Here is a 27,273-nt window from a genome sequence, read left to right on the forward strand (position 1 = left end):
GGCCCCGCCTCTGTACACGCCCTCTCCAGAGGCCACGCCCACTCCCCGCCCCGGCCCTGCACCCCGCCCCCTCAGTCCGGCCCCGCCCCCGGGCCCCTTTTGCGCCGGGTCCGCGCGGTATCAGCCGAGCTCCGGGCGCTGCGCGCCGCGGCCGTTCGGAGCAATGATTAACCCGGCGCGGCGGCCGGCGTGGGGCCCGGGGCGGAGGCGCGGGGCCGGGGCGGGCCCCGGGAGGGCCGCCCGGCTTCCTGCTTTCGCCCAAGTTTCCTCGTAGAGGGCGCAGCGCCGGCTGGGGCCCGCGGCGCGGCGTGGCGCAGGGCGCGGCGCGGAGCGCGCGTGGGCGCGGAGCCCGCCGCCAAGGGAGGTCACCATGAGGACTCTCCGCAGGTTGAAGTTCATGAGTTCGCCCAGCCTCAGTGACCTGGGCAAGAGAGAGCCGGCCGCCGCCGCCGCCGCGGACGAGCGGGGCACGCAGCAGCGCCGGGCCTGCGCCAACGCCACCTGGAACAGGTAAGGCCGCGCCCTCGCGGCCGGCCCCCGCGGATCCCAGAGCCGGGGGGCGGAGGGGGCGCCTGGAGCGAAGGACTGTGCCCGGGGGGCAGCTCTGCGCCTCCTAGGGTGCGGAGAACTCGCTCCGCCGGAGTTATGCGGGCGGGGAGGGAAGTTTAGTGCAACGTGTTTCTAGAACGGAGGGACGAGACCGCGGGCCCAGGGCTGGTCCCAGGGACACCCCTACCCCACCCCGCAGCTGGTGGGTGGCGGGGTGGGCCCGAATCCCGCAAGCCTGCCTTCCTCCGGGGGTCTTCCCACGTCTTCGCCCCCCACGCCCCTGCTCATGGCAACCTGGGAGGTAAATAGAGCAGGAAGTATTTATCCCATTTCGCAGATGAGCTTCGCGGGCGCAGTCGATGGGTTGCTCCGCTTCCTGTTTCTGCGTTTAGGTCCCTTTGGTCGGGAGTGGGGGCGGCCGGCTTTCCCTTGAGCGCGGGGGGAGGGCCCCTGCCCTCCCAGCTGTCAGCAGGGGTGCAGCAGCAGCAGCTGCCTGGCATTCCTGAGACGACCCTCCCCCAGCGAGCCCTTCCCAGACAAGCAGGGGCCGTGGGAAGTCCCACCCCCACCCCACCAGCTTTGTTTGAAGAGCGAGGCTGAGGGAATCCGGAAAAAGAGACGATTTGTTTAGTGGGGTTTCCCACCGTGTTTGCTCAGGAGCCCTTTTCAAAAACAGATAATTTCCACCGAAAGGAAAGTGGGAGGGGAGGAGAAGAGAGGGGCGCAGGCTGTCCAGGGGGGCTGTGGATGTGAGCCGCCCCCACCACTGCACACGCCCTGCCAGATGCTCCACCGTCTGTGGTCTGGGCCACCAGGAAACCAACTGTCAGCGTGGACACTCACCTATTCCTGAGCACGACGGGAAGCACGGGGCTGCCAGCCTGAGACCATCCTCTGCGCCCTTCGCTTCTGTCTACCAGGTTGCGAGCGGCTTGAGAGTTAGGGACCGTTCGGCCTCAGTTTCCCCATGGGTCAGCGTTCCTTCTTACAGGACTGGTGTGGGGATAGGGAGGGAAGGACTCGCCTTGGGGCATCTCCTGGGCCCAGTGCCCGCGTGCAGCCTTAAGAGGCAGTTCCTCCACGCGCAGCATTGAGAGAGAAGCAGTCCCCCTCCTCGACTCTCTGACCTGATCCAGCCGGAGGAGACAGACAGAGCTAATTCACGTTCCAAGTCTGCCTCTTCCCTGCTTGAGAGAGTCACTGAGGCTCCCTGGTCCTCAGTTTCCTTGTCCTTAAAATGCCCACCTCCTAGGCTGTTGTAGGGATTAAAGGTGAAGATCTATACTCAAGCCCTCAGCGTGTGTCTAGCACGTAATAGGTGTTTGGTAACTCATGACTCAAGCTCAAATTCACTCTGGGGACATGTCAGGGTGGGCCTTGTAGGGATAGGTTTTGGGGGGCGGGGGCCTCTCATGGGTTCCCAGGTGGCACTGCTAATTAAGAACCTGCCTGGCAGTGCAGGAGACCTAAGAGACGCGGGTTCAGTCCCTCAGTCAGGAAGACCCCCTGGAGAAGGGAATGGCTACCCACTCCAGCATTCTTGCCTGGAGAAGCCCATGGACAGAGGAGCCTGGCTCCCGTCCGCAGGGTCACGGAGAGTCCAACACGACTGGAGCAGCTGAGCACACGTGCGTGCTAGAAGTCTACGTTCCTGAGCTTTCACCGACAGCAGCTTTCTCCTGCAGTGCTCACCGCTACTCGGGGGTCTCCAGGCAGAGGTGGGGGCACCCGAGGATCGGCTCTGAGTCTTCCGGAGCCCAGGGGGGGTGCCTGTAGGGAGAGGCCACATGGGGCCCCCCCCACTGTTTTTTTTTCTTAACCTAAAGGAACTTTAGGACCTCAGAGCCATTCTGTGCCCCATCCCTGGCGGACTGTAGGGTGTGGCCCGGCCGGCAGCCAGCTCCCCCAAGGCTCCTAACCACCTGGCCTTGGACCCATTGCAGCTGGACCTGCCCGGCCACACTCCTGCACCTGAGCCCCTGCAAGGGGCCCCTGGCTCACTTTGCCTGCTGCCAGCATAACCTGGGGAGGGAGATACGATTACCCCCATTTAGAGGGGAAGAACAAGAGGACCAGGAGGCCTGCCCGCACTGATGCCGCACAGCACAGTGCCTGCTGTCCTCCCCCTGGCAGAGAGAGCCCTGAGTCAGGGAGGGACAGGGTCTTCCCCACCGGTGCTCCACGGGTATCACCAGGGGGCCGGGGCCTCTTCTAGCTGCAGCCTGCCTGCTGGTCCACCCCGACTCCTTGCAGTTTTCCCCAGGACAACAGCCTCGGGGCGCAGGGCAGTGCGGGACCTGCCTTGCTGAGCTGTGGATGCCTCATTTTGAGTCCAAAGTGAACCCCCTTTCTCTGTGTGGCCATGTTAGTTTCCCAGGGCAACTGTAAAAAAATTGGCACAAACTTGGTCCCTCTAGTCAAGGCTGTGGTTTTTCCAGTGGTCACATATGGATGTGAGATGAGAGTTGGACTATAAAGAAAGCTGAGCGCCGAAGAATTGATGCTTTTGAACTGTGGTGTTGGAGGAGACTCTTGAGAGTCCCTTGGACTGCGAGGAGGTCCAACCAGTCCATCCTCAAGGAGATCAGTCCTGGGTGTTCACTGGAAGGACTGATGCTAAAGCTGAAACTCCAATACTTTGGCCACCTCATGCGAAGAGTTGACTCGTTGGAAAAGACCCTGATGCTGGGAGGGATTGAGGGCGGCTGGAGAAGGGGACGACAGAGGATGAGATGGCTGGATGTCATCACCAACTCAATGGACATGAGTCTGAGTGAACTCCGGGAGTTAGTGATGCACAGGGAGGCCTGGCGTGCTGCGATTCATGGGGTCGCAAAGAGTCGGACACGACTGAGCGACTGACCTGAACTGAACTGAACTGGTGGGTCAAAATAACAAATTCCTTCTCTCCCAGTCTGGAGCGCAGGAGTCCAAAATCAGGTGTCCACGGGGCCTCGCTCCCTCTGGAGGCTGCAGGGGAGGGAGTGTCCTTCCTGCCTCTTACAGTTCCCCTTGGCTCCTTGGCCTCCGACCACGCCGCTCCATTCTCTGTGTCTGTCTCCACCTGTGTCTTGTCCTCCCTCTCTTTCCTCTTATACAGACACCAGTCGTTGGATGTAGCGCCCAGCCTAAATCCAGACTGGTTTTGTCTCAGAGTCCTTTACTAATTACGTCTGCAAAGGCTCTGTTGACAAATAAGATCTAGGGCGTTGGGAGGACATGAATTTCTCGGAGACCCGCTGCAGTGACCTGGCCCAGTCCTCTGACCTCCCTGGGCCTCTGTTCCCTCATCTGGATGTGGGACAAAACACAGAGCATGTGCCCGTGACGGGGGCACCCACGCGCCAACTGGCCATTCCTTCCTTTGTCCACTCATTCACCCACTGGCGCTGTCCCAGCCCCAGGCATGGAGTCGGGAGTCGAGGAAGGGAGTCAGGAGGTAAACAGGGCCGCAGATAAACCCATGAGGCCTGAGCAGGTGGTAGTCAGTGCTAGGAAGGACACAATCATGGGGGAGTGTGAACACTGGCCACACGCGGCGGGGGACTGTGCTCCCTTCTCCCATGGGTGCGCAGGGGAGCTCTGGGTGCAGGGCTGGCCCACCGGGCCGCACTCATGAACCAGACACTAGAGCAGAACCGTTCGAGGCTGTTTCCTAAGCCCCTGCGGCTGCTTTCCAGGGTGGGCTTGTGCCCCGGGCCCGGCCCAGGGCTGGCCCTGCAGAGGGCTGGGCGCCTCACCTGTCACCCCACCCACAGCCCCTCGTCCCCTCCCCAGGGGCTCGGAGGTGGCATGCTCTGTCCCAGTCTGTCCTTGTGCTGGCCCCAGGTAGCACCTCGCTCGGTCTGGACCCTTCTGTGTGTGAGGGGCCGGCCGGGGGCCAGGCAGAGCCCCCCAAACCCTGGCCTGAGTCCTGCATTTGGGCCACAGGTATAGACTATTAGGGAGCCCTACTCGTCGCCCAAATGCCTGAGCCAGTCGCCTGCCTGCCTTCCAGCTGTGGGTGCCCATGCAATGCAGGGGTGGGGCCCTCTCATTCCTGCAGCCTATCTCCAAGGCTGCAATGGCGGCCTGCAGAGAAACCGAGGCCAGAGAAGCAGAGGGACTTGACCAAGAGCCCCTGCTAACGCTGGGTCTGAACCCTGGTCTGACTTGAAGACACAGCCCAGGGCTCGTGTCCACTGGGGCCAGGCCGGGCGGGGGTTGGCAGTGGGAGCCCAGAGGCTGCAGCCCGCCCTGCTTGTCCGCCCATTCCTGGTCCTGGAGGGGCAAAGCGGGGGGTGGAGAGTGTCCTGTGCCCAGCTCTCCTCCTGGGCCCTGAACGCCACATCCCTCCGATGGGGGTGCCCACCCCCAACTGGTATTGGGCCCTGTCCCAACACTGGGCATGGAAGAGGCTGCCTTCCTTCCCTGCAGCAGCCTGCAGGATGGGACTCCTGTCCCCACCTTGCAGATGAGGACACTGAGGCTCGGAGGCGAGGGGACCTGTCCAGTTCTAAGTCCAGAGCTCCTGCCACCGCTTCATGGGGGTCTCTGGGTGGCCGAAGGAGGCTGGCTGAAGCCTCCAGGGTGACGGGTGTTTGGGAGCGGGAAGGGGAGGCCAGTGGGAGCCTGTGCTTGGCATCCCCACTGCCCCCACCTACTCAGTCTGGGGCACCAGGCAGTTAAGAGGGTGAGGGGCACACCTGGCGGAGGCCTGCACTCCTCGCTTGTTTCCTGAGGCTCCAGAGGCAGGTCCGGAGCAGAGCAGGCCTCCACCTCCAGGCCTCGCCCGTGGCCCCAGCCTTCCCAGGATCCGCTGGAGACGTGTTGTGTGACCTGCCAGGGCTTTGTTGCCTGCTCACTGTCTGCCAGGGTTTCCTACACGGACAGATGAGTGACAGGGAGAGGTGTGGCCAGGGTCCTGCCCTGCTGGGCTCCCACCTGCTGGCAGCCCCACGCCAGGGCAGCCAAGGCAGGTCCCCCCGGAGCCCCACAGTCAGCCCTGACTCCCCCCGCCTGAGCACGGGGACCCCGGCCAGCCCTGAGGGCAGCAGGTCTGGGCCCCATCGTGGGGGCTGTGGAGCCTCACTCAGGGGTCCTGGGCTTCTCTCCTCGCCCTGTGCTCGCGTGACAGGTGCTGAGACTGGTTCCTGCTGTCCTGTCTCCCTAGGTGGGCGGGAGGTCTGGAGAGGGCCTCCCAGCAAGAAGAGGTGATGGGTCGGCCTCCACTCGGGCCCCTGGCCGCCTGCAGTTTCCACTGGGCCACTGCCCGTGTCCCAGCTGGGCCTGCCCGCCTTGCTCGGGGAGGCCACGGGCTGGGGTTTCACTTCTGTTTGAGGGGAGAAGTCCCACATGGGCCTTGCCTCTCCACTCCCGTCCTCCCTCCGCCACCCCACCCCCGCCCTGGTCTCCTCTCTATCCCAGCAGGGCTTTATTCTTGACCCAACTCAAAACCGTAGAAACTGCGTGGAACGTCAGCTGCAGAGAAATGGGAAGCGGCAGGACCTTGCCTGGCCGCCACCCCCATTTGGAGCAGCCACATGGGGTGGGAGGACGGTGGGCCCCGGGCTCCTTTCTGGCCCCACCAAGCATCAAGTTGTATGTCGCTGGGCGTGCCCTGGCTTCTCTGAGCCTCACCTTCCTTCTGCGGCTTCGGCTGTCGTAGTCCCCACCTCATGCCATGGCTAGAAGGAGATGGAGAAAACCCCGAGGCAGATGGTAGAGCCGTGGGGGATGCTTCTAGGGGCACCCCCTGCCCCCACCCACCCCCGCAGTCAACTCTGATGCTGTGTGTGTGACACACGTAACCCCACAGGGCGCTGTCTGTTTCCCAGTGTCTCCTACAGTGGCTGTGATTATATGAGTCCCATTGTATGGATGGGGAAACTGAGGCACGAGCGGTCCAGTCTTGGCAGAGGTGTGCAGCCGGGAAACCCAGGGCTGGGATGCAAACTGAGACCAGCCTTGGGGCTGGAGGTGGGCGGAGCAGGATCGGGGTCCACAGAGCAGGAGGCCAGGATGGCTGGGGAACTCAAGGGGGACCCCAGGGCTGGGCAGGGCGCTGCTCACATACGCATAGAGCGGTGTGAGGCCTGGGCTGCCAGAGGCAGGCAATGATCCAGACAGACCTCTCCTCTTGCAAAAGAAGATAGGGTCAAATACACTCCCCACACAGGTGGGAGGGGAGGGGGTCCTGACTTCATGGTGAGCCTGCAGGAGAGGGGACAGCAAGGATGAAGGCCTGAGGTGGGGTGGGGGGCGGTGCAGGTGATCCAGTGGGTGCTGGACCCCCAAGGGCCTCTGGAAGGCTTCCCCGAAAAGCCGGTCTTCCCATCCAAAGCCACGTGGTTAGGGTGGCCTCTGGGTGGCGGACCAGAGCGGACTGGGGTTCCTCCAGAACGTTCATTGGAGGCAGGAGGAAGGATTTGAAGAGGCTGCTGAGAACGGCAGGACCAGGCCCGGGAGGCTGATGAGGCCTTCCCTCAGGCCGTCCCCTCAGCCTGACGGAGGCCTGGGCCCCAGGGAGGACTCAGCTAGGCCCCTCTGAGCCTCCGGAGTGGCCAGGCCCCACGGGGCCCCACGTGCCAGCGCCCTGAGCTCCCGCCTCTGGCAGGATTGGGAGGGGCTGACCCCCTACAACCCCACCAGGCGCAAGTCCTGTTCGGCTGTTCAGATTTCAGGGTGGCAGCTGCTGTCCGGCTTCCTGCCGCCGTTTGACTTCCCAACAGACTCTTACTTTTTTTAGCCTGTAAATGGGGAACAGCCTGCCTGTGTCAGAGCTGTAGGCCGGGTCCACACAGGCCTCCTGCTGGAGGCGTGCGTGATCCCAGCCAGGACCACACTGAGGCTCGGGCCTGGCCAGGCTTTCATCCTCCCGGCCCTGGGGGCAGGCACGCTTGTGACCCCTATTTCTCAGCCGGGAAACGAGTGGGAGAGCATGTGGCCCTGGCCACGTGAATAAGCAGCACTCCAGCAGCCCGCCCCTGGGTGGTCGGGCCTCAGGTCAGGGGACGAGGCACCTGGCCTGGTCCCCAGGCGTGTCCCTGCACTGCTCAGAGCTGCCTTCACCCACCCGGGGCGTGGGGGCCCTGCCCCTGCCCTGCCCCTTCTAGGGTGCGAGCCGGAAGCCCTGCCCACTGCTGGCTCCACAGAAAGTAGGGGCAGCTGTTGGGTGCGCTCGGTGGCCTCCTGGAACCTAGCCGCTCTGAACCTCAGTTTCCTCATCTGCAAAGTGGGTGGCCAGTCCACGTTACTAGGAATGGTGGGGCTGGGGAGAGCAGACAAGGGCTCTGGGAGCTTGGTAGCTGCCGTCTCCTCCATGGTGTGCACAGCAACAGGTGTCCAGCTCTCCCTAAACACCAGGAAGCAGTCTATGGTGCTGAGCCTTACAGCAGCAACCGGGTCCTAAGTGGAGGGCGGTGGAGCCACCAGCCCTGGTTCTCACTCATGGGAGCTTATGGCCGGTGGCAGGAACTAACATGGAAGTAAACGGCAAAGTGCCAGGACGTGAGTCTGCAGGACATGAGGGAAAGAGAGGATGTCAGGAGGGCTTATTGGTGGCCCCTGAGCCAAAGCTCCAGCATGAATAGTTACTTGCCTAACCCCATGGACAGAGGAGCCTGGTGGGCTACAGTCCACTGGGTCGCAAAGAGTTGGACACGACTGAGCGACTTCACTTTCGCTTTCACTTTCACTTTAGTAGATAGCATAAGGACCACCCGCCCCCATAGGAGAAATGAATACAAAGACCCTAAGGTATGGCACCAGTACTCTGCTTGGTTGGGAGGAACCATTCCAGACAAGCCTTGAATGCCACATTCAGGCTTTAGGCTGTATCTGCAGGGCCCTGGGTGGAGGCGGGTGCAGTGAGGAGGCCGGCTGTGCAGTCAGAAGTCAGGTGAGTGTGAAGGAAAGACACGGTGCCGCGGAGATCTCGGGGGTAGAGATGGGCAGGGCTCCAGGGCCAGCTGGATGTGGAGGGCCAGGGAGAGTCAGGATGAATGTCACTAGCCAACTCATGGAAAAGACCCTGACGCTGGGAAAGATTAAAGGCCAAAGGAGAAGGGAGCAGCAGAGGATGAGGAGGCTGGATGGCATCACCAGCTCAGTGGACTTGAATCTGAACAAATTTCTGGAGATGGTAAAGGACAGAGGAGCCTGGCACACTGCAGTCCATGGGGTCACAAAGAGTGGGCCACGACTCAAGGACCGAACAGCATTTACCAGGCTCGCCTTTGAGCCAGGCGAGAGCACGCAGCCACTAATGGCACAAGGGCCTTGTGCTCTGAGGTTTATAGATAGTGGTGGGAACCAGTCGATGAAACAAGTCACCTATAAACACGTAGCTGCGCACTGATGGAAGGTAGACACAGACCACCTGGGACCTGAAGGAAGGACGTATGCAAAGGCCCTGCGGTGAGGGCAGCTTCCCCAGTGGGGCCAGGTGCAGACAACACAGATTCCCAGTTCAGGCGGTCAGGGGCCGGCTCAAGGGCACCTGGAAGCACAAGGTGGTTATCTTTGGGGGTGCAGGAGGCCATCAGAGGGTGTTCCCTAGTTTCTGGCCTGGGCGCAGAGTGTGTGGAAGGTACCTGGGAGCTCGGTGACTGGTGACAGGGCTGGAGCTCGAGATGGGATCTGAGGCTCTGGGGCCGATGGGGTCCCGTGGGGCAGCCGGTCTGTGTGCTCCAGGCCTGCCTTCTCTGCGAGAGGCCGTTGCCCAGCTTTGAGCCGAGCAGGCGGGGGCTCAGGACCTCTGGTCGGCAACCCTTTTCTCCCCCTCCAACCTCCCCCTTCAGCATCCACAACGGGGTGATCGCCGTCTTCCAGCGCAAGGGGCTGCCGGACCAGGAACTTTTCAGCCTGAATGAAGGTGTCCGGTGAGTGGCCGTCTGTCCTATCATGCGGGCCCGGGTCTGGGAGCAGTAGGAGGGCCGTGCTAGGAAGGGGGCACCCCAGGCAGGCCCCCCTGTCCTCTAGCCCCAGGTTCCACCCTTAGAGCTGAGGTGGGCGGTGACCGCTCTGTGACCCTTGACCCCAGCTGTGTCCCATGGCCTTCACACCCCACTCTCTGGTCCAGGACCGCTTTGCAGGGGAAACGGGGAGGGACTTGGGCAGTGGCTCAAGATGACGCCCACATTCCCAGCTGCCGTTGAGCATCGCGAAGGATATTTATTCTGTTACAAGAGGAAGGACCCACTTGCCTAATGATGGGAGTTTTGTTCCCAGAAAGGCCATTACAGCCCAGTTGAACGCCCCTTATTTCCTGCCAACGGTTGAGAACTGAACTCGGCTGCGGGAGCTGGGACAGACCAGCGTCGAGGGCATCTGAGAAGGCCGAGGCATTAGTCCTATGTTGTAGCGGAGGAGGCTGAAGCTCAGAGGTCGAGAGACTTGCCCAGGGTGTCACAGCTACCTTGTGCAAGGAGGCATTTCCCACCTCCGTGCTCTTTCTCCCTCACGCCCCAGCCGGTGCCACCCTGTCCCTGCACCCTGGGGTAAACAGGCAGCAAACTTCTTCGTCAGCTCAGGGCAGGAGTAAACGAGGGACTGGGACAAGGTCACCCCACCCCCACCCTGAAGGCCTAAGATGGCCCTTCAAAGTGTGAGTCGCTCAGTCGTGTCTGACTCTGCAACCCCATGGGCTGTAGCCCACCAGGCTCCTCTGTCCATGGGATTTCCCAGACAAGAATACTGGAGTGGGTGGCCATTTCCTTCTCCAGGGGATCTTCCTGACCCAGGGATCAAACCTAGGTCTCCTTGATTGCAGGCAGATTATTTACTGTCTGAGGTACCAGGGAAGCCCATATATGTTTGTTTTTTTTAAGATACAATTTATCCTTTTACAATGTACAGATGAGTGGTTTTTAGTGAAGTCAGGTGGGCCTTGGAAAGCATCACTACAAACAAAGCTAGTGGAGGTGATGGAATTCCAGTTGAGCTGTTTCAAATCCTGAGAGATGATGCTGTGAAAGTGCTGCACTCAATATGCCAGCAAATTGGGAAAACTCAGCAGTGGCCACAGGACTGGAAAAGGTTGGTTTTCATTCCAATCCCAAAGAAAGGCAATGCCAAAGAATGCTCAAACTACCGCACAATTGCACTCATCTCACATGCTAGTGAAGTAATGCTCAAAATTCTCCAAGCCAGGCTTCAGCAATACGTGAACCGTGAACTCCCTGATGTTCAAGCTGGTTTTAGAAAAGGCAGAGGAACCAGAGATCAAATTGCCAACATCCACTGGATGATGGAAAAAGCAAGAGAGTTCCAGAAAAACATCTATTTCTGCTTTATTGACTATGCCAAAGCCTTTGACTGTGTGGATCACAATAAACTGTGGAAAATTCTTGAAGAGATGGGAATACCAGACCATCTAACCTGCCTCTTGAGAAATCTGTATGCAGGCCAGGAAGCAACAGTTAGAACTGGACATGGAACCACAGACTTGTTCCAAATAGGAAAAGGAGTGCGTCAGGGCTGTATATTGCCACCCTGCTTATATAACTTCTATGCAGAGTATATCATGAGAAACGCTGGACTGGAAGAAACACAAGCTGGAATCAAGATTGCCGGGAGAAATATCAATCACCTAAGATATGCAGATGACACCACCCTTATGGCAGAAAGTGAAGAGGAGCTAAAAAGCCTCTTGATGAAAGTGAAAGAGGAGAGCAAAAAAGTTGGCTTAAAGCTCAACATTCAGAAAACGAAGATCATGGCATCCGGTCCCATCACTTTATGGGAAATAGATGGGGAAACAGTGGAGACAGTGTCAGACTTTATTTTTGGGGGCTCCAAAATCACTGCAGATGGTGATTGCAGCCATGAAATTAAAAGACGCTTACTCCTTGGAAGAAAAGTGATGACCAACCTAGATAGTATATTCAAAAGCAGAGACATTACTTTGCCGACTAAGGTCCGTCTAGTCAAGGCTATGGTTTTTCCTGTGGTCGTGTATGGATGTGAGAGTTGGACTGTGAAGAAGGCTGAGTGCCGAAGAATTGATGCTTTTGAAGTGTGGTGTTGGAGAAGACTCTTGAGAGTCCCTTGGACTGCAAGGAGATCCAACCAGTCCATTCTGAAGGAGATCAGCCCTGGGATTTTTTTGGAAAGAATGATGCTAAAGCTGAAGCTCCAGTACTTTGGCCACTTCATGCGAAGTGTTGACTCATTGGAAAAGACTCTGATGCTGGGAGGGATTGGGGGCAGCAGGAGAAGGGGATGACCAAGGATGAGATGGCTGGATGGCATCACTGACTCGATGGGCGTGAGTCTGAGTGAACTCCGGGAGTTGGTGATGGAGAGGGAGGCCTGGCATGCTGCGATTCATGGGGTTGCAAAGAGTTGGACACGACTGAGCGACTGAACTGAACTGGACTGAACTGAACTGAACAGCTTGTACCACTATCACCACTATCTAATTCCAGGACGTTTTCATCACCTCCCACCCCTCCCTCCCCGCCCAGACCCCTTAACAGTCACTCCCTATCACCCCCCCACCACCGCCGCGGGCCTCTGGGAGGTTCAGCCCACCTCATCTGCATGGGTTTGCCCAGATGTTCCCTAGAAGTGGAGTCATAGGATAATGCGCATGGCCTTGGCGCCTGCTTCTTACCCTCAGCCCGGTGCGCCTCCACGCCCGGGGCTTGACTGGGCTGGAGCGGGTATCAGCGCCTCACTTCTTTTTATGCCTGGATAATACCCCATTGTATGAAAACGCGCCCTTTTGTTTCCCCAGTCCTGTGCTGACAGATGTTTGGGTGGTGTGCACCTTTCGGCTGTTGGGAGCATCCGTGCAGGAGACCTCGCGTGGACCTCTGTTCCCGCTGCTCCAGGGTCTGCACCTAAGGGTGGGGTTCAGGGGTCCACACCGAACCTCAGGTCTACACTGAACCTTTTGAGGAGCTGCCCAGCCATTGTCCGCAGAGGCCACGCCGCCTTGTGTTCCTTCTCACCGAGTGTGAGGGGTCGGTTTCCCCAGCTTCTCCCCGGCAGGTGTTACAGCCTGGGACCTTGATTCTAACAGTGCCGGGGTGGGTATCGGGGTCTGGGTTTGGTTCCAATGGTGACTGGCAGTGGTCAGCCTTCCCCTGACCTGACTGATAACGTCTTCCCCCGCATTACTGGCCACTCGTCTATCTTGGAGAAGCATCTGGCCACATCCTCCGGTTTCCGGGCCGAGGGGGTTGGTCTCCCGCTGCAGGCGACCCCCACCCCACCCCCACCCTCACCAGCACCGTGGGTTCTCTGACTCCTTCTCCCCCACCCCCACAGGCAGCTGCTGAAGACGGAGCTGGGGTCCTTCTTCACGGAGTACCTACAGGTGGGTGTGCTCTGCTCCCCGTCCGGCCCGGGGTTGCTTCCTGAGTCGGCCTGAAAGGACGGGGTAGGAAGAGGGTGCCTGCTCCTGGTGGGCGCGTGGCGCGCTGGGCTCGAGGTGTCTTCCTGGGCGTGACTCAGTTTCCCCAGCCAGCCAGCTTGGGTTGTTGGGGCGCTTATGCGATCAGAGGCAGGTGAGGACTCAGAACCCTGCCTGGCACGGGGCTCGAGGTCACTTTTGTGACTGGTTGTCCGCCTCTTCCTGGAAGATCAGGGTTGGTTTCCAGAGTCCCAGTGTTCTTCATCTACAAGCCCTGGGCCGTGTCGCCCTGAGCCGTGTGGTGACAGTGTTAGCGTGGCACCGAGGTCACGCTTTCCCAGGTGCTGCAGAAGCCACAGGCCTGCAAACAGAATGAACACACTGGGCCCCGGGGCCCCCGAGGTCGCACAGGCAGGAAGGCCAAGGTGGTGCATGCAGGGGTGTCCTCATGCAGGCTCCCCAACACCCCCCGGGAGAGGGGAGGTGAAAACCAGCCTGGGGCTCCTCCCCATCCTGTGGGTGTAGGGTTGGTTTTTCACTTAACAGCTTTATTGAGGTGTGAACTGATACATTGCATGGCCTGTCCTCTGAACAGTGCGCAGTGCGGTGGTGTTCAGCATACTCACAGCTCTTCTCGGGGGCACAGACAGCTGTCCCCACTGTCCGATCCCAGGGCTTTTCCGTCACCCCGAAGGGAGACCCTGTCCTCGACCCCTTTCCCTTCTCCCCGCAGCCCCAGGCCACCACTGATCTGTTTTCTGTCTGGACCCGCCTGTGTGGACATTTCACGTCGGTGGGACTGCATAGCCGTGGCCTTTTAGCCTGGCCTCTCTCACTGAGCACGGCGTTTTCGAGGCTCCTCCACGTCGTGCCTGTGTCAGAGCCCCGTCCCTTTCTGCAGCTGAGTGACGTGCCCTCGTGGGCCGGGGCTGCTCCCGGGTCCTCGGCCCCCGGACTGTTCCCGCCCTCTGGCTGCTCCAGCTGTTGCGAAGGCCACCCGGTGTTGCTCGAGGGGTGGTCCCGGGGGCTGCCGTTTGAGCCTCAGGTGGACCATGGCCACGCTCACGCCATCCTTCGGTCACGGAGCCCCTCTTGCCTGAAAGACCCTCCTTCCACGTGGGGTTCAGGGGCGGCTACCTGCCCACCCGCTCAGCCTGGAGCGAGAGACCCCGGCCTGGCCTGTCTCTGGGGGGCAGGTTGGGGGTTCCTTACCCACTTCTGTCTCAGAACAACCTGGTTGGGTCAGTCGCCCGTGTCCACTAGGGGAGCTGAGATCCCAGCTCTGGGGCAGGCGGGCTGCGGGTCGTCAGTGGGCCCCTCCCCCTCGGGGCCTCGGCTGCCTGCTGGGAAGTGTTGGGGGCCCTGGGTCCCCCCACCCCGGGGCGGTGACGGCATCTCCACGTGTGCCTTGCAGAACCAGCTGCTGACGAAAGGCATGGTGATCCTGCGAGACAAGATCCGCTTCTACGAGGGTGAGTGTGGCGGCTCGGGGCCAGGAATGGGTGCCGGCTGCTTGAGGGCGTGGCGCCTGGGCACCCTGGCTTCACCTGGGCTCCACCTAGGGCTCTGGGGAGGTGGGGTGGCCCTCCCAGGCGAGGGGGCTCAGAGGGGCAGGAGTGATGCCTCAAGGGCAGCGGGGCCAAGATCTGATCTTGGGAAGGGACCTTGATGGGGCCCTGGAGGGCCGAGGGATGTCAGGGAGAAGCCCTCTGCTTCACCTCACTGCCCACGAGGCTCTCTGGCCCCCAGGGACCCCGTCCCAGCAGCCTGGGAGAACCGCCATCAGGATCTTTGAGGACCAGACGGGGAGTGGTCTAGACCCAGGACATGGCAGAGCGGGTCGTCCCCAGCCAGAGGAGCAGCTGACCTGGGCTCCCGGCCGATGTTTGGGGCCCTGTGAGGCCTCTGGGTCATCGTACCCATTTCATAGCTGGGGACAGGGCAGCGGTGGCCCTCAATTCATCCAGAACCATGGTGTGTGTAAGAGGTGGAGGTGGGATTGGAACCCAGGGCATCCGGGTCCAGAGCATATCTCCTTTGCCCTTCTAGGGACCGGGCCAGGAGTCACAGCTGGCCTCTCCACCCATGGCGGCCATCAGCGAGGAGAGGGGGGCTCCTGACCGGGCTCAGAGCTCTGGAAGGACAGGCCAGGTCCCAGAAACCTTGGGTTCCCCATGTTTGTGGGCTAGAGGGTGATAAATGCAGGGTGTTCGCCTCCTGGTAGGGGTGACTTGGCATAGAGATGAATCGAGTTATGCAGAGAACCCAGCTCAGGCTGACTACGTGCTGTTGCGGGCCTGCTGTGTGCCCCGCCCCATGTGGGACAGGCCCCTCTGTGCCAGAGCCAAGCCCCACACACGCCCCCCTGTGCTGAACTCATCCCAGCAGTTTCCATCGCCCAACTCACCCGACAGACCCGTGCAGAAGGTTCCATCGTTGTAGCCAGTGAACGCTGGGGACACTGAGGCACAGGGGGGCTGAGTCACTCACCCAGGCTACACGGCCCCTCCCTGGCAGCCCGGTGCCCGAATCTGCACTCCTCTCTCTGCTGCTCCAGGTTCCCACTCGCATCCTCACTGACCCTGGAAAGCAAGGGCCTCAGCCCATTTCACAGAGATGGAGACTGAGGCCTGGGGCACTCAGCATTAACTCAGAGCTGTGTCCTCTGTCCCTTCTGCACCAGCTCTGCGTCTGTTGGGTGGAAGCGGCCAAGGCAGGAGCCTGAGAAGGGCCGTGAGAATCACAGATGTGGGGACAGGAGGCACAGGCCACTGGGGATCTGGGCGGCCTTCCTGGAGGAGGTGCCACCTGAGCCGGCAGGAGGATTTCCTGGTGGAGGGGCCCTCCCACACCCCTCTCCTGACTCGGCACATTCCAGCAATGCCTGCCCTCCCACCAGCTCCGGCCCAAGGGAGCTAGGCCCTTTGGAGAAGAGGCGCTTTGTGCAGCTTGGTGGAGTCTTGCCCATGGTGGCTGTGGCCACCAGGCCACCCATCAGGGAGCACTAGCCCCATCTAACCTCCCCTGGCCTCGGGGACCGGCACGGAGCTCCAGGCTGGGGGCCAGAGGGCCGGGCCTCCAATCCCCAGCTAGCCACAGACACGTCATTTCCCTGTGTCCCCACCTCGGTGCTGGGGATCAGATGGGCTCCATCAGCGCACTCACTACAGGTCAGGCCCCGGGGGGAACCTCTGGGGAGCTGGAGGTGGACCTGGGCCTTGCCTGGCAGGGGCTAACAGCCCAGCTGGGCACACAGACATGGAGCAGACAGCAACAGTCCAGTGTGATCGGTGTCAGGAGGAAGGGAGGCCCTGGGGAAGGGAGGGTTGGCTCTACCTGGCAGTCAGGGAGGGCTGCATGGAGTCAGGCCTTGAAACGTGGTCTTTTCAGGAGGACATGTGGCCTCCTTCAGCCCATGCGGTGGGGACAGGGGCCAGCCACACCCTGAGAGGCAGCCTTGGGAGCCCACCCCACCCCACTGCCTTCTACCCCAGTTTAAGTCCCAAAGACTGCTCCCTGTGGCCAGCCATGTCCTCAGCCCATGCCTCTGCTGGGAGGCAGGTGGCCCCACACGGGGCAGCCCCAGGATCTTGCCACCTGCCCACTCCAGCCTCCAGTGAGGCCTTGAACGTTGCTCCTGAGCAGACTGATTCCTGGAAATGTGGGAAGCTCCAAGGGGCCTTGAAATGGCAGCCTCCCTCCAGGGAACACATTCAAGGTGACAGTTCCAAGGACTCAGCTACAGCTGGGGTCATTTCTCAGCAGGCAGACACTCAGGGTCTCAGGGGGACCCAAGGGTCTTGCGTAGGCTCCAGGCCTTGGACTCGGCCTTGTCCTGCAGGAATCCCGGCCTGTTAGAGGTCAGGCCACCCACCTCTGCTACAATGACCCTCACACGCTCACCTCTGAGCCCCTGCAGTGGCCTTTCCAGCTGCCCTGGGGTCACTGCTGTCCCCGGGCTGCCTCGGACTGAGACCTGAGCAGAGGTCAGCCTGGCACATCTCTGTCTCCGAGGCCTGCATGATCAAACCAAAGGAAGGTAAACAGGCTGACCAGACCCCCATCCCAGAACCGGCTCAAGGGCTGTCCAACCCCTGGGCAGTCCAGGTCCTGCTGGGTTGGTTGCGAACCACAGAGGTCCACCGGTCAGCGTCAGGCTAACAGCGAGTGCCTGCTACGTGGCAGCGCTCAGCCTACTGAGCGTGGACACGCGGATCATGCCCATTTCACAAAGGACCATACTGAGGCTTGGGCTGATGGGGGCTTCCCGGGGCCAGGCTTTAACGCCACGTGCCTGCCTCACCGCTGACAACCCCAGCGCCCCCCCGCCCCCAGTCCCCGGGCGGCAGAGCGCCCAGCCAAGAGACGGGGCCGAGCCTCCTGACCCCTGGTCTGCGTGCTGCTCTGCCTGGGCCCGTGCTCAGTTTTACAAGGTCTCCTTTTCCCCTGCATTTCCGCCAGACGCGGGCCTGGCGCGCGCCCAGAGCCGCCCCACGGCCACCTGGGAACTGAGCTGCCTTTCTTCTCGCCTGCGACGGCGGGGACCTCAAGGGACCTTTGTGTGCAGGCCAGGCTCCTCAAGGGGTGGGCACCCACCGTCCTGGGTTCCATGCAGCCCGCCGTGGAGCCCCCGGGGAAGACCAGGAGCTGGCCACCAGGCAGACGGGTCATATGCAGAGACCCCCTCCTCCCCACGGTCACCCTCCCCCTGCCAGGCTGCCCTCTCCGAGCCTGGCACCTCCACAGACCAGGGGACTTTACAGGTGGGGGGGGCACCCCCAGAACGCAGGGAAAGGGAACTGAAAAGGAAGGGCCCTTCACCATCCTGGTTCCCAGGGAAACCTCCAGGAGCCAGGTGTGGGTGGTGTGGTCTAGGAGGCTGGCCAACCTGCAGTCTGCGGCCCTGGCCACTCGGCTCCCAGGGACACTGACCCACCACGCCCATTGTGTCCCCAGCCAACAGCTGGTCTGGCTTCCCGCTGGGGGTCCCGGCCAGCAGCAGAGGCCTCAGCGACACACCCTGGCAGCCTGCTCGTCCTGAGCCGGCAGCCTTCACCCCAGCTGTCCGCTTGTTCCAGGCAGGAGGGCTAAGGGTTCAGCACTTGGCATTTCCTGGGGATGCCCAGAGCCAGCGCAGGACTACCTCAAAATGTCCCTCCCCTGAGGGTCTGTCCACCCTGTGGCTGGTGTCGCTCCTTCCTGTTGTCCAGATGCCTGCTTCCCATGTGTCTGCCTCTGCGGTTTCTGTGCCGAGGGTGTCAGCTCACCAGGCAAACCCTCGGCTAGCACCTCCTCCAGGAAGCCCTCCCTGCCTGACTCCCTCCTGCCTGGGACGGGTTTCAGCTGTTGAAGGCCGTCATCCTGGCTCCCCAGGGCCCACCCTAGGCAGCCCCAGGTGGTGGGGACAAGGGCCCTGAAGCAAGAGACCCTCTCCGAAGCCCAGCTCTTCATCTGCCTGGTGGGGTCACTCCCCGCCCCCCACCACTCCCAGCCCCGATTGCTGCTGTCTGTCAGCGTGGTGGGACTCGGGCAGTTCAGGCTTAGCTGGGTCCCTGGTGCCAGGCCTGGCACAGTGTAGGTGCCCTGCGAGTGTCTGTTGGGGGAGACAGACAGACAGGGTGGCGGGGGGCAGTGGATGAGACGAGGTGTGAGTGGAGCACCCGGGGGCTTGTGTGTGGTGCAAACAGGAACACACACACCCATACCCTCTCTGCCCCAGGCCCTGCTTTGTCCAGTTTCCTTCTGTCAGCTCTGGGAGAGGAGTATTAACAGCGGCGCCCGCCCCCCGCACCGCACAGTTTGCAGATTTTAGTTCCCCAACCAGGGATAAAACCCACGCCCCCTGCAGTGGGAGCACGGAACCCCATCCCCTGGGCCACAGGGCAGCACCCCCCACACAAACCCCATTGTTTTTGTGGGGAAACTGAGGCACCAGGAGGAGAAGCAAGGGGTCCCGGTCTATCGACCCTGCCAGTCCGGGGGTACCTCCAGGGCCCCGCGTCAGCTTCGGGGACCGAACCCTCCCCGGGTGCGAGGAGGTGATGCGTGGCTTGGGAAGACAGAAAGTATCTGCCTTTGCCCCTGGGGTGGTGGTGACGGTCCCTGTGCCCACAGGACAGAAGCTGCTGGACTCGCTGGCGGAGACCTGGGACTTCTTTTTCAGCGACGTGCTGCCCACCCTGCAGGCGGTCTTCTACCCGGTGCAGGTGAGCGGCCCGGACCTGGGGGTGGGCGCGCCTCCACTCTCCGTGGGCCGTCTGCGCCTGCGCATGCTGCCCCCTGCCGAGATGGACGGAAGGCAGCCCCCTCCCCAGGACCCCAGGAAGACCTGAGCAATGCTCGGTACCCCACACAGGAGGGTCTTTGTGTGTGACAGTCACCCCTCCCTCTCCCAAGGAAGCTGCGTGGGGCCCTCTCTCCTCGGAACAAGGGTCGTCTGGGGAGGAGGGCAGGGTGGCCGGGGGCCTGGGGGTCAGCGGGTTTGTCCCGGTGTCTTGGGGGCTCTCGGTGACAGAGGTGGCCGCGTGTCTGCAGGGCAAGGAGCCGTCGGTGCGCCAGCTGGCCCTGCTGCACTTTCGGAATACCATCACCCTGGGCGTGAAGCTGGAGGACGCGCTGGCCCGGGCCCATGCTCGTGTGCCCCCCGCCATCGTGCAGATGCTGCTGGTGCTGCAGGTGGGTGGGGCCCCAGGCACGGGGGCAGGCTCCCTGGGGACAGAGCCTGGTTCTTGTCCATGTGAGACCCATCAAGCAGGGACCCTCGGGAAGAACCTGGGAGGGGGAGGAAGCTGCCGGAACAGAGGAGGAGGCTGGCCTGGAACCCTGCGGGAAGCCGGGGTGTGTGGACAGAGTGTCCCCGGGGCTGGGCCCCAACATGCCCCCATCCAGCGGTGGGGCTGGCGACCACCGCTTCCCACTCCCTACAGCAATTCTAGACCTTCCTGTTGGACCTTTCTGCAAACCACCACACCCTGTCATGAGCACGGCACCCTACAGTAAGCCAGCTTACCTTGCTGTCACAGCTTGGGGGGAGCACCGTCAACCACCCCACCTCACAGGCTCACAGGGAAAAGAAGAGTCCTTGCTTGCCCGAGGCAGACAGGCTCCAAACCCAGTTCACTGTCCTGAACCCAGACTTGCATGTGCGAGTCCTCCTAAATTAGGGTCTGTGAGGTTGGTCAGCGGGGAGACCCAGGGCAGCTGGTTGAAGATTGCAGAGCAAGGAAGGGGCCGATGAACCTTGAGGGCTGAAGGGTCCAGAGGCTACTCTCGGTGGGAGCTGGTTGTCCTGGCAGTGAAGCAGGGTGCCAGGCCTGCAGTGGACATTTCAGAGGGATTTAAGTCCCGACCTGGCTGGGTTTCTGTTGATGGACAGGGCTGTTGATCCAAGGGGACAACAGAGGATGAGATGGTTGGATGGCATCACTGACTGGATGGACATGAGTTTGAGCAAGCCTCGGGAGTTGGTGATGGACAGGGAGGCCTAGCATGCTGCAGTCCGTGGGGTCGCAGAGTTGGACCCGACTGAGCGACTGAACTGAACTGGCTGGGTTGCCCTAGGTCAGGGAGGGGCAGGGAGCAGCTGGAGGGACTTTGCATCTCGGCCTGCCTCCTCATCTGTGTGATGGAGTAGGACCACCTCCCTGGGGGCAAGTTCAAGGATGATGGGAAGAAACCAGTGCCGAGTCCTCCATGGTGCTTGCTCTTGGGGGCAGGAAGTGACAACACTGGGATTTCTAACTGAGGAATAAGGTGTCACCTTGATCCCAGGCTTCCCTGGTGGCTCAGTTGGTAAAGAATCTGCTTGCAATGCAGGAGACCCAGGTTCGATCCCTGGGTTGGGAAGATCCCCTGGAGAAGGAAGTAGCAACCCACTCCAGTATTCTTGCCTGGAAAATCCCATGGACAAAGGAGCCAGGCTGGTGGTAGTCCATGGGATCTCAAAGAGTCAGACGTGACTGTGGGACTAACTTTTACTCTTTTTTCTTTTTGATCCCAGGAGGGCTTCCCTGGTGGTTCTGACAGTAAAGAGGTCTGCCTGCCTGCAGTGCGGGAGACCCGGGTTCAATCCCTGGGTCGGGAAGATCCCCTGGAGAAGGAAATGGCAACCCACTCCAGTTTTCTTGCCTGGAGAATCCCATGGATGGAGGAGCCTGGTGGGCTACAGTCCACGGGGTGGTAGAGTCGGACACAACTGAGCGACTCCGCTTTGATCCCAGAGCAGCTCCTGGGTGGGGGCCAAGCCAGGGCAGTGCTGACTCCTGGTGGTCCCTGTGCCTCGTGCAGCTTCTGGGCTTGGGCCCGTTTTCCCCCAGCATCGTCCTGCCCCGCCTGGCTGCCATCTGCACACCAGCCTCGGCGCTTTGCCCTTGCCTTGGCCTCCACTTTGCGTGGCCTTGTCCCAGCCCCGCGATGAACTTGACCCCAGTTTTCAAGCCCCAGCTGGACCCGGTCAGCGTGTGTTGAGGGCCTGCTGTGTTCTCCAAGCGCACTGAGTTCCCCAGCCTGCTGAGTTCCACCTGTGGAGTCACAGTTCCTTTTCATGGGGTCCTGGAAGCTGAATAGCAATCATGTCCGACTCTTTGCAGCCCCACAGACTGTAGCCTGCCAGGCTTCTCTGTCCATGGGGATTCTCCAGGCAAGAATACTGGAGTGAGTTGCCATGCCCTTCTCCAGGGGATCTTCCCAACCCAGGGATTGAACCCAGGTCTCCCACATGGCAGCAGATTCTTTACTCTCTGAGCCACCGGGGAAGAAGCCCTGCATCTGAGCTCACCCAAATAACCCAGCCCCGGGGCCCCGTTTCCTCACTGTGCAGTGGGGAGCAGAGACCAGGCTTCATAAACAAGTCCTGGGAATGAAGGGACATACGGTTTGTGCACTGGCCAGCGCAGCTCAGCAGTAACATCCTCACAGTGCTGCCGTTGGGGGCGGGGGCGGTTCCTCCGTGCTCATCTGGATGACTTCTGGGGGCATCCATAGGGCTTCCCAGCTGGCCCCGTGGTGAAGAATCCTCCCAAAGCAGGTTCCATCCCCGAGTCGGGACTGTAGCCTGCCAGGCTCCTCTGTCCATGGGGTCGCAGAGAGTCGGACAGGACTGAGCGCAGTCCCTCTGGGGTCTGTAATAAGATGTTCCTTCTTTCATTTCTTTGTTTTGTCTGTTTATTTGTGGGGGTTTCTGTTCGTTTGCTTTGGGTTGGGTTTTGGCATGCAGAACCTTAGTTCCCCAACCAAGGACTGAACCCATGCCTCCTGCCTTGAGAGCACAGAGTCTTAACCACCGGACCCACCCGGGAAGTCCTCCCCTCTTTCATTTCTGATATTAGTCATGTTTATCTTCTCTTTTGTTCTTCAGTAGCTTGGCTAGAGGCTTGTGGATTTTTTGATCTTTTCAGAGCTTTTGGTTTTGTTGGTTTTCTCTACCCATTTTTGTTTTCCATTTCACTGACTTGTGCTCTGTTTCTTTTTTCCTGCTTACCTTGGATTGAGCTTCTGCTTCTGCTTCTAGTTTCCTAAGGTGGAAGCTTAGACAATCAATTTTAGACTTTTTTTATTTTCTAATGTATCCATTCAGTACTTTAAATTTCCCTCTAAGCACTGCTTTTGATGCAGCCCATAAGTTTGAATGTTACATTTTCATTTAACTCAAAATATTTAAAAATAGGTCTTGAGATTTCTTCTTTGACTCATGTGTTAACCAGAAGTGAGTTGTTTAAGCTCCGTGTATTTGGAGATGATCGGTTATTCTGTTTCTGGTTTAGTTCTTCTGTGGTCTGAGAGTAGACATTGATTTCTGTCCTTACAAATGTGTCGAGCTGTGTTTTACGGCCTAGAATATGGTCTGTTTTAGAGAATGTCCCATGTGAGCTTGAGAAAAATGTGGATTCTGTTGTTGGACGAAGTTGTCCATAGATGTCGATTGTATCGGTTGATTGATGGTGTTGTTGAGTCCGTCTGAGTCCTTTCTGGTTTTCTCTGCTGGATCTATTTCCGAGACCAGTGCTGGAGCCGCTAGCTGTGGGAATGGATTTCTCTGTTGCTCCTTGCAGCCCCATCACTTTTGGCCTCCGTAGTTTCCTGTTCTGTTGTTAGGTGTGTGCACATTAGAGATTGTTGTATCAACTTGGAGAATCAATCTCTTTATTGATAGCTAATGATTTTCCTTACTCCTGCCAAATTTCTTTGGTCTGAAGTCGGTCCAGTCTGAAATTGACATGGCTTTTCCTGCCGTGGTGGGTGAGCTGTGATCTGTTAACACATTTAATCTCTTGCCTTCCCTCACTTCTCCTGTGCGTGCGTTTGTGCCCTTTAAGTGGCTTTCCCATAGGCAGCATAGAGCTGTATTCTGTTCCTGTTCTGAACTATCATTTAACATTAACTTGGGTGTGTCTTGTTTCTTAACTGCTGGTAGTCCTTTGAGAATGATCCATTCATTCGGAAACATTCTTCATTCAGCAGCGCTCACTAAATCCTGCTGTGTGCCCAGCCCTCTGCCGGGGCTCACAGCTGGGTGGGCAAGACCAAGGCTGTCCCGTGAGCAGCCTCGTTCCTCAGGCCTTGGTTCCAATGAAATGGGAGCAGGTGGAAAGCCCTTCAAAGCTCCGGGTGAGGGGAAGTGTTGGGAGGAGCTGGACAGCACCTGGCAGCGTGGGAGGGTGATGGATGGTGCTAACAGATGGGAGGGGCTTGACCGCCCAGCTTAGATGCTGACCTGGACCTAGGCCCCGCCCCTGGGGGCAGCCTTGCCTGCCTGCAGTGCTCCGTGGGACAAGTGAGTGAGGTAGGGGGCCCCGGCAATGAGCTTGGCCCCAGTGACTGCCCAGAGCCTCTGGGAAGCCAGCTCACAGCTGTCCGGGTCGGGGTTCAGGGTACCTGGCCTGATTTGGCCTCAGAGCCTTCTCCATGGACATCGCAGCCTCCCAGCCACGCCGGCTGCTGTGGGCAGCGGGCCCCCACGAGAGCGTTGAAGCAGGAAGAGGCTCAGAGGTTCCAACCGGAGAGACGCCTGGAAAGGGAGGGTGCAGTAGCCCCTGCCATGGGGGCCAAGACCGAAGAGAGGGGGTGGGTCGGGCCATTTGTGGTGGCCTCTGAGCTGCACCCGGCTGGGCTGGGAGGCAGGGGATAGGCTGACCAGTGACCTTCCTGCCCTCTCCCTCTCGCAGGGGGTGCATGAGTCCCGGGGCGTGACGAAGGACTACCTGCGCCTGGAGACGCTGATCCAGAAGGTGGTGTCGCCCTATCTGGGCACCTACGGCCTCTACTCTGGCGAGGGGGCCTTCACACACTCCTGCATCCTGGGTAGGGGTCGCCTGGGCCTGGGGTGGAGGGCGGGGTGGCCCCTGGCCCCATCCACACCTCTGCCTGGGAACCCCAGCCTCCAGTGAAAGGCCACACCAAACCAGAGGTGCAGACGCAGCAGGTCTGCCCCGAGTACCCACTGGCCATGTGGCGTGCGGATCACTGGGAACACAGGGTGGGTCACCTGGGGGTCCCTCCTTTAAGGGCTGCCCTGGTGGGCAGACAGCATTAGTGGTGTTGCTTGTGGCTCCTCTGAGAGCCCCCCAGAGGCCCCTGCATCCGCCACAGAAGTCACGTCCGTGCTCAGTCCTGGGGTCGGGGTTTTGCTAGGACCTAGCACGTGCAATGACCCAGAGCCCAAGAAATTCAGGCTTATTTGGGGGCTCCTGAGGTGTGTGGAGGGATTATGGGGTGGGCGTGCCTGGGCGTCCTGGGGCTGCTGGCCCCCTTGGTTCAGTCAGCAGTGTCAGCTGAGCACCTGCTGGGTGCCAGCTTCTGCTGTTGGTCCTGGGGTTCAGGGGGGACCACACCCCACTGTCAAGGGTTCTTGCCACCAGGGGAGGCAGACAAGTGAATAAACCATCCCCAGATGAGTGCCCAAGGTGACCCCTGCCAGGTGACATGAAGTGACCCACGCCATGGGTGAGGCGCTCAGGGAAGGCCAGGCCGGGGGCTCAAGGGCAGGGAGGACCTGGGCCTGGGACGAGGTACGTGAAGAGGACCCGGGGGCCAGCTGTACATTGTATGTCCAGAGGGCCCATCCACCTGCAGGTCTGAAACCTGCCCAGCAGCATGCCTCCGCTCAAGTGGGCCCCAGCAGCTTGAGGAAAGCTTTGAGCCGCCCCGGCTCCTGCGGCCCTGGACCCCGAGACCCCTGCCAGGCCAAGAGGGAGCCTGTCTCCCGTGGTCCAGGAATGGCCCCTGGGCCGCTGGCCACGCTCATCCCTGCCACCTGGTGGTCGCTGCATGGAACCGCAGGTCATGAGCTGGGGAGCCTGCGGCCCGCCCCCATGGCCGTCCTCTCCCCGGGGTTAAGAATAAACCCCAGCCCTGCCCTCATCCTCTGCCCCATTTCAGCGCTTGCCACTGCCTGAGCTGTGGCCCCCAAAAGGGGTTTCTAGTCTCCCCCGACACACACACACAGTAGGACCGCAGCTCTGAGGGTAGGGACTCTGTCCACCTAGGTAGGTGCCGGCATGTAGCAAGTGCTTGGGCCTGGTGACTTCCCGCGGGTCGGAACAAGGAGGCCCGTGCACCAGGTGCTCGTGTGCGAACGGGCGATTCCGTCGAGCCCCACCCCGCCCAGGCTGAGGGGGTGGGCCGCGGAGAGGAGGAGGGACCCCCGCCCCCGGGATGGCCGCAGGATCCGTGGGTGCGGGGCCCGGACTCCCTTCCCTGGAGCGGCCGCTCGGTGCAGAGCCGGGCGCGTGGTGGCTGCAGGAACCGGGGTTGCTCCACGCCCGGCCGGCCGTGCCTGCTGACGCCCTCTCCGCCTGTCTCTCCGCAGAGAAGCACTACCTGCGGCGCTCCCGCTCGGGGGACGTCCTGGCCAAGAACCCGGTGGTGCGCTCCAAGAGCTACAACACGCCGCTGCTGAACCCCGTGGCGGAGCACGAGGCCGAGGGCGCGGCGGCGGGCGGCGCGGGCATCCGGCGGCACTCGGTCTCCGAGATGACGTCCTGCCCCGAGCCCCAGGGCTTCACCGACACGCCGGGCCCGGGGCCCGCTGGTGCCTTTGGCACCTCCCCGTCGTCGCCCCCGTCGGGACCCTGCCCCAACAGACTGTACCCGCCGGCCCAGCCCCCCAATCCTGGCCCGGGCGCGGCCCGCGGCTCCCCGGCCTCTTCCAGCCCCGAGAACCTGGTCGACCAGATCCTGGAGTCGGTCGACTCGGATTCGGAGGGGATCTTCATTGACTTTGGCCGGGGCGGAGGCTCAGGCACGTCCGAGTTTGAGGGGGCGGGGGGCCGGCAGAGCGTCGTGTGACTCCAGCCTCACGATTCTACCGAATCCGCGTGTGTGTGCAGTGCGTGAGCGCGAGCGTTTTCTACTCTCCCGTCCGGACCCCTGTCGACCTCGGCCACTTTGGCATTCCTGTCTTTGTCAGAAAGACTGTTGCCAGATTCCCCCACCCACCCCCAGCACCTTTGTTCCGGGGCGTTGGGGGCCCAGCAGGTGCCTGGCAGCCTTGTGTGCGTGTCTGGGCATGGCCTGCACCCCAGCCCTCCAGCATCCACACCACGGAGACTGTGAACCCCTCAGCTTGGCCAGGCCCCTGGAGCGACACCAGGGTGGATGGCCGACCCACCTTCCCTCTCTCACTTGCCTGGGGCCACAGCGAGACCACCTGTACTCCACTCTGCCCCAGACCCTCCAAGCAGCCTGCCCTTGCTCTGCCCAGGGCGGCTGTGGGCAGGGATTGGGTGGAATAAAACCTGTCTACCTGGCTCCTGAGCTGTGTCTGTGACATCAGGCCCCGCGGACATCTCTGCAGGGTCTTCAGCCCCAGGCCACTCACCGGCTCAACAGGGCCTCCCCTTCCTGTTCTTGGAGGGGACGGGCTCCCAGGTCAGCTCTGAGCCGCTGGATGGGGGCCTTCTGGCCGGGGGTGGGGGTAAACCGTGACCCATTCCAAGGGCTCCACTCCTGTGGAATCAGTTTTTGGTTGGACGTGAGGGCTGGGTGACGTATGAGCAGACAACAGGATGGACCCAGGGTGGGTGAGCCGGTGTGATGGGTACTGCCACATGGATGCCTGGTGGCAAGCATCAGCCTCTGGGGGTCTGCACGTGGAGCTGTCGGGTGCAGTGTCTCCTGGTGGGAGAAGCCAGGAGCCCCTGCTCCAGCCCAGGGTGGGGTTCCCAGGGGGCGGCCGTGCAGGAGCTCAGCTTCGCGGTCTGATCTAGGGATGTTCTGACCACACGGGGCCTCGTGACCGCTCCAGCACCAAGAAGGTCCCTGGGAGAAGTGGCCAAGAGAGCAGGCTTGGGAGATGGGGCCAGGAGCCTGTTCCTGGTCCGAGAACCAAGAAGGATGTAGCCACTCAGCTTGGCTGGTGGGGCTGAGATTGCTGAAGCAGCCCGCTT

At 60.9% G+C, this 27,273-nt stretch overlaps 1 protein-coding gene across 1 annotated transcript; it reads left to right on the forward strand.

Moving 5' to 3' along the window:
- Positions 1 to 370: 370 nt before the first annotated feature.
- Positions 371 to 26,634, forward strand: PRR5 (proline rich 5). Its single transcript, XM_052640196.1, has 8 exons — positions 371 to 510; positions 9,330 to 9,410; positions 12,805 to 12,853; positions 14,304 to 14,361; positions 19,004 to 19,095; positions 19,424 to 19,564; positions 24,052 to 24,187; positions 25,695 to 26,634. The coding sequence occupies exons 1-8, from the start codon at positions 371 to 373 to the stop codon at positions 26,171 to 26,173; spliced, it is 1,176 nt and encodes a 391-aa protein (XP_052496156.1). The 3' UTR covers positions 26,174 to 26,634.
- The last annotated feature ends 639 nt before the right edge of the window (positions 26,635 to 27,273 follow it).

Source organism: Budorcas taxicolor, chromosome 5 (assembly GCF_023091745.1).
Source record: "Budorcas taxicolor isolate Tak-1 chromosome 5, Takin1.1, whole genome shotgun sequence".
In the NCBI taxonomy this organism is placed as follows: domain Eukaryota; kingdom Metazoa; phylum Chordata; class Mammalia; order Artiodactyla; family Bovidae; genus Budorcas; species Budorcas taxicolor.

Excerpts from the sequence above, each read along its gene's own strand:
- PRR5 (XM_052640196.1), top strand. The coding sequence starts at position 371 with ATGAGGACTCTCCGCAGGTTGAAGTTCATGAGTTCGCCCAGCCTCAGT. Across the intron at positions 9,411-12,804 it reads AGCCTGAATGAAGGTGTCCG|GCAGCTGCTGAAGACGGAGC; the intron begins GTGAGTGGCCGT and ends CCACCCCCACAG. Across the intron at positions 12,854-14,303 it reads TCTTCACGGAGTACCTACAG|AACCAGCTGCTGACGAAAGG; the intron begins GTGGGTGTGCTC and ends TGTGCCTTGCAG.